Below are 4,065 nucleotides of genomic sequence, written 5' to 3'. Positions count from 1 at the left end.
GGACACAGAGGATTAACTCATGCAATCCAAATAGGTAAACTCCCAAGGGGTCTCTATGTTTAAACTCTATGATAAACCGGGGATTATTTTATGAATACATTCAGAGTTTAAGCTGATGGAAAGAATATAGTTTTAAATTTTTTTTCCTGCTATTGTCCTGTCCACACTTTACTCCAGTAGGTGGCAGTAATGCACCTGTAAGCTGGTTTGCCAACTACCATCAAGCTAAGAAGAATGAGAAGGAAGGAGGTGGAGGGGCAAAGTGTGGCTGTTCAAGTGGAGCGGTGTGACCAGACATGGCTGCTGTTTTTTGAGGTGAACTGAAGTTAGAGGAGAGACACAAACTAAAGTATCGATTCCGTCACATCAGTGTGGATCTGACACCAACGTCTGTATCGCTTCATCGATGCTTGTATCGATCCGCCCAGCCTGAGTTGAAGCAGCAATGAGTTCAGTTCAGTATCTGAGAGAGTTCATCAAGGAGAGACTAACTGCTGTTTGTGAAGAAATCTTCTCAGAGGTTCAAAAAACCATCGTCCAGTATGAGGAGGAGATCAACCGTCAGCACAGACTGCTGGATATCAGCCGGAAACCCGACAGAAACTCACACATCATAGGTATGGACATGTTTTTAACTCTGTGCTGTTGACGCCATAATTTCCTGAACTGAAGTCAGAGCGCTAACACATGAACATGTGCAGAAACATCCTGATAATTTCAGCTATTGCTGCAATTACTGATTTTTCAGGAGATCAGAAATGTGAACCTCTGGTCTCTGGACTGCTAAACAACAATAACGGCTGGTTTTGAGCTAACTTTATGCCAGCTAATGTTAGGCTCGAGTGTCCTAAAACACACTTCCCCTCTAATAAACAGTTTGATTACAAAAAAAGAAACAAAACAAAACAGTACATTTTTGGAAACATTTGTGGGTGTTTTCTCATTTTTGTCTGTTTTTTTTTTTTTGTTTTTTTTTGTAGTACCATATTTTTCTGTTCATAAGGCGCATTAAGCTAAACAAAACAGTCAGATAACTCAAACTTTACTCAACTCATTCTTCTTGCTTCCTCTACTTCCGTACCATTGATTCATTAATGTTAAATTCTCTCGCAGCTGCTCTGTTCCCATGTTGTTGTAGTATATTAATGACTAACCTCGTATTGTGGATGGATTATCTCAGTTGTTCTCCTGATTGAAGTTTGGTACGTTTACAGTTTCCTGCCATGTGATTACATTTGTACCCTTAACTTTTCAAGTGGAAAAAAGTTGGCGTTTATACTCCAGCTTCACTGTGTTTATATTACGCTAACATAGCTATGTCGCTAGCGATCACGTAGCACATCATTATATACCAGCTAGTCTGACTTCAGCAACCCTAACAAAGTCCCTGTTGTTTCGTTTTCTGTCTTCATTTCTGTTGGAAGTGATAGCAGAGCAGTACATTTTAATTTGTTCAGAAATCTTTCAGTCAGAACATGCTATATGATGTTTAGGTGGAAACTAGCGAGCTAACTTCCTGCTAACTTCTAACTCCGTTAAATTTAATACATTCTGTTTTCATGGATGCCTGGATGTTAAACTTAATTGTTACACCTGTTAAAGCAGCAACGCTGATCATTTTATTAAAGATGAAAGAGTTTAGACAGTTTTTAACTCTCAGTGATGCTGCAGTGTTCGTTTGACTTTGGGACCTGAAGCAGACGGAGTTTTAGACCCAGATTACTCCGCGAGGCTCCTGACTACGGTAGCCGTAATGCTCAGACAATCCATCGAGCGGTGCAGCTTCGTAGCTTACCAAAGTTGTACTAAAACATTCTTTGACAGACTTTTGAGCGCCGTGTACCACATAAAATTGGTTCAAGGTTAGTAAGCACAACCAGAGTTCATACATAAGGCGCACCGGATTATAAGGCGCACTGTCGATTTTTGAATAAATTAAAGGATTTTAAGTGCGCTTTATAGTGCAGAAAATATGCTACTTAAATACTAAAGTGGCCCTCCAATGAGATGACGGTGTCAGCAGTGGCCCACAGCTCATTTAAGCTTAAGACCCCCATTGTAGAAGCTTCACCACCGGCATTATGAGGTAAACCGTGATCTCACAGCCTACATTCATTACATATGAACAGCGACTAGAGATGTTTGTAAAGACAGAGAGAGGACAGCGGGAAGGCATGTTAGAAACAGACATTAAGGACTTTCTTTTGCTGCTCTCTCACTGACAGAAGAGATGGTCACATTCCATAAATGTAACTTTCACATGACCTTCAGACAATGTTTCCTGAAGTTTACATTTGTAGAACCATTAGGGAACGTTTAGCCATTTTTCTTTTGTTAGCTTCTTTAACATGTCCGTGTTTAAGAGTGTGGTCAGGTTTGTTGCACAAAAATGGTCACCTTGCAGTTTAGTTTAGTGGACTTTGGGTCTTTGCTCGCAGTGAGGAGCTTCAATGCTAATATATTAGTGTGTGGCTGTGAGTGGGCACAATTGTTTGCCTGAGCTGCTCTGCGTGTGTTGCGCATGCATGAAACTCTCTGGTCTGATCACCATTTATCAACACATAACTCACTTTTTCTTGTATTTATTTGTTCCTCAAGACCTCCCACAACAACATGACTGTGAGGAAGAGGAGGGTCTGGATCAGCAGCAGGTCTGTAACCAGGAGAGGAACTCCAGCCCAGACCAGGAGGAGCCAGAGCCTCCACAGGTTAAAGATGAACAGGAGGAACTCTGCAGCAGTCAGGAGGGAGAGCAGCTTGGACTGAAGCAGGAGGTTGAAACTTTCATGGAGACTCCGACTTATGAGGAAAGTTCCCACAGTGAACAAAAACTAAACAGTGAGCAGCTCCTTTCTCACAGCTCTCCTGAAGCAGAGAGCCGAGATCATGAAGAAAGCCATCGCGTGGACTCAGGATATACTGGAAATACAAAGCTAAAGAAGAGGAGACATCACAATGAGCGAGTGGACAACACCCTTGTGTCAGAAAGTAAAACTGACACAAGGAAACAGTCTGTACAGTGTGACACCTGTGGAAAAACGTTTAACTTTAAATCCAACCTTACTACACATCTGAGAGATCACACAGGTGAAAAACCATATCCTTGTAGCACCTGTGGGAAACAGTTCAATCAGAAATCATCATTGAATACTCATGTAAGAATTCACACAGGTGAGAAGCCGTATCCGTGTAACACCTGTGGGAAAATATTCAATCAGCTGGCACACTTGAAAACTCACACAAGAATTCACACAGGAGAGAAGCCACATTGTTGTACCACTTGTGGGAAAAGATTCAATGAGAAATCAACATTAAAAACTCACATAAGAGTGCACACAGGTGAAAGGCCATATCCTTGCAGCACTTGTGGGAAAAGATTCAGTCAGAGGATGAACTTAAAGAAACACGTGAAAATTCACACTGGTTAAATGTTTAATACTTTGAAAATGTGATACAGCCCTTAGTCATGGCAATGTGCTGGTGGTAGAACTCATACTGACCAGACGGCAAATCACTGCAACACCTGAGTGAAAAGATGATTCATGTTCAAGACAGTATTTCAAGACATTGTTTATTTGGTTTCCTACTTTATTATTATAATTGTATCAGCCAAACTCATCTTACATTTCATAAAGGTTAAAGTTCAGTATGCTCCTGTTCTGTTTGTTCATTGTTTTTTCGGCCTCGAGGGCCGGTGTCCTGCAAGTTTTAGATATCATCCTGGGTCAACACACCTGAATCACATGATTAGTTCGTTACCAAATCTCTGGAGAACTTCAAGACATGTTGAGGAAGTAATTTAGCCATTTGAATCAGCTGCAGGACCCGGTCCTCGAGGCCTGGAGTTGCCCACCCCTGCTCTAATGTGTGAATGCAGCATAAGAGTGTTCTCTTATTCAGCTGAAGTTTTTCTTTGTTTCTGATTTTTACCCACTATGATGCCAGGAGTAGTGCGCAAAACTAGGACTGACTAACCAGTCAGTGGTGAGAGAGGTCCTTGCAAGCTCAGAATGAAAGGTTTGTTTTGGTTTAAATTTTGTTATGATTAATTTACCTGAATAAATA

At 41.2% G+C, this 4,065-nt stretch overlaps 1 protein-coding gene across 1 annotated transcript; it reads left to right on the top strand.

The window, feature by feature from the left end:
• The first annotated feature begins 218 nt into the window (after nucleotides 1–218).
• Nucleotides 219–3,695, top strand: LOC116326999 (zinc finger protein 2 homolog). Its single transcript, XM_031748454.2, has 2 exons — nucleotides 219–617; nucleotides 2,599–3,695. Exons 1-2 carry the CDS (start codon nucleotides 446–448, stop codon nucleotides 3,426–3,428), a joined length of 1,002 nt encoding a protein of 333 aa, XP_031604314.2. The 5' UTR covers nucleotides 219–445; the 3' UTR covers nucleotides 3,429–3,695.
• The last annotated feature ends 370 nt before the right edge of the window (nucleotides 3,696–4,065 follow it).

This window comes from Oreochromis aureus, linkage group 3 (genome assembly GCF_013358895.1).
Source record: "Oreochromis aureus strain Israel breed Guangdong linkage group 3, ZZ_aureus, whole genome shotgun sequence".
Lineage (NCBI taxonomy): Eukaryota > Metazoa > Chordata > Actinopteri > Cichliformes > Cichlidae > Oreochromis > Oreochromis aureus.
Note: the sequence above shows the minus strand (reverse complement) of the source record. Positions and strands in the feature narration are given on the sequence as shown.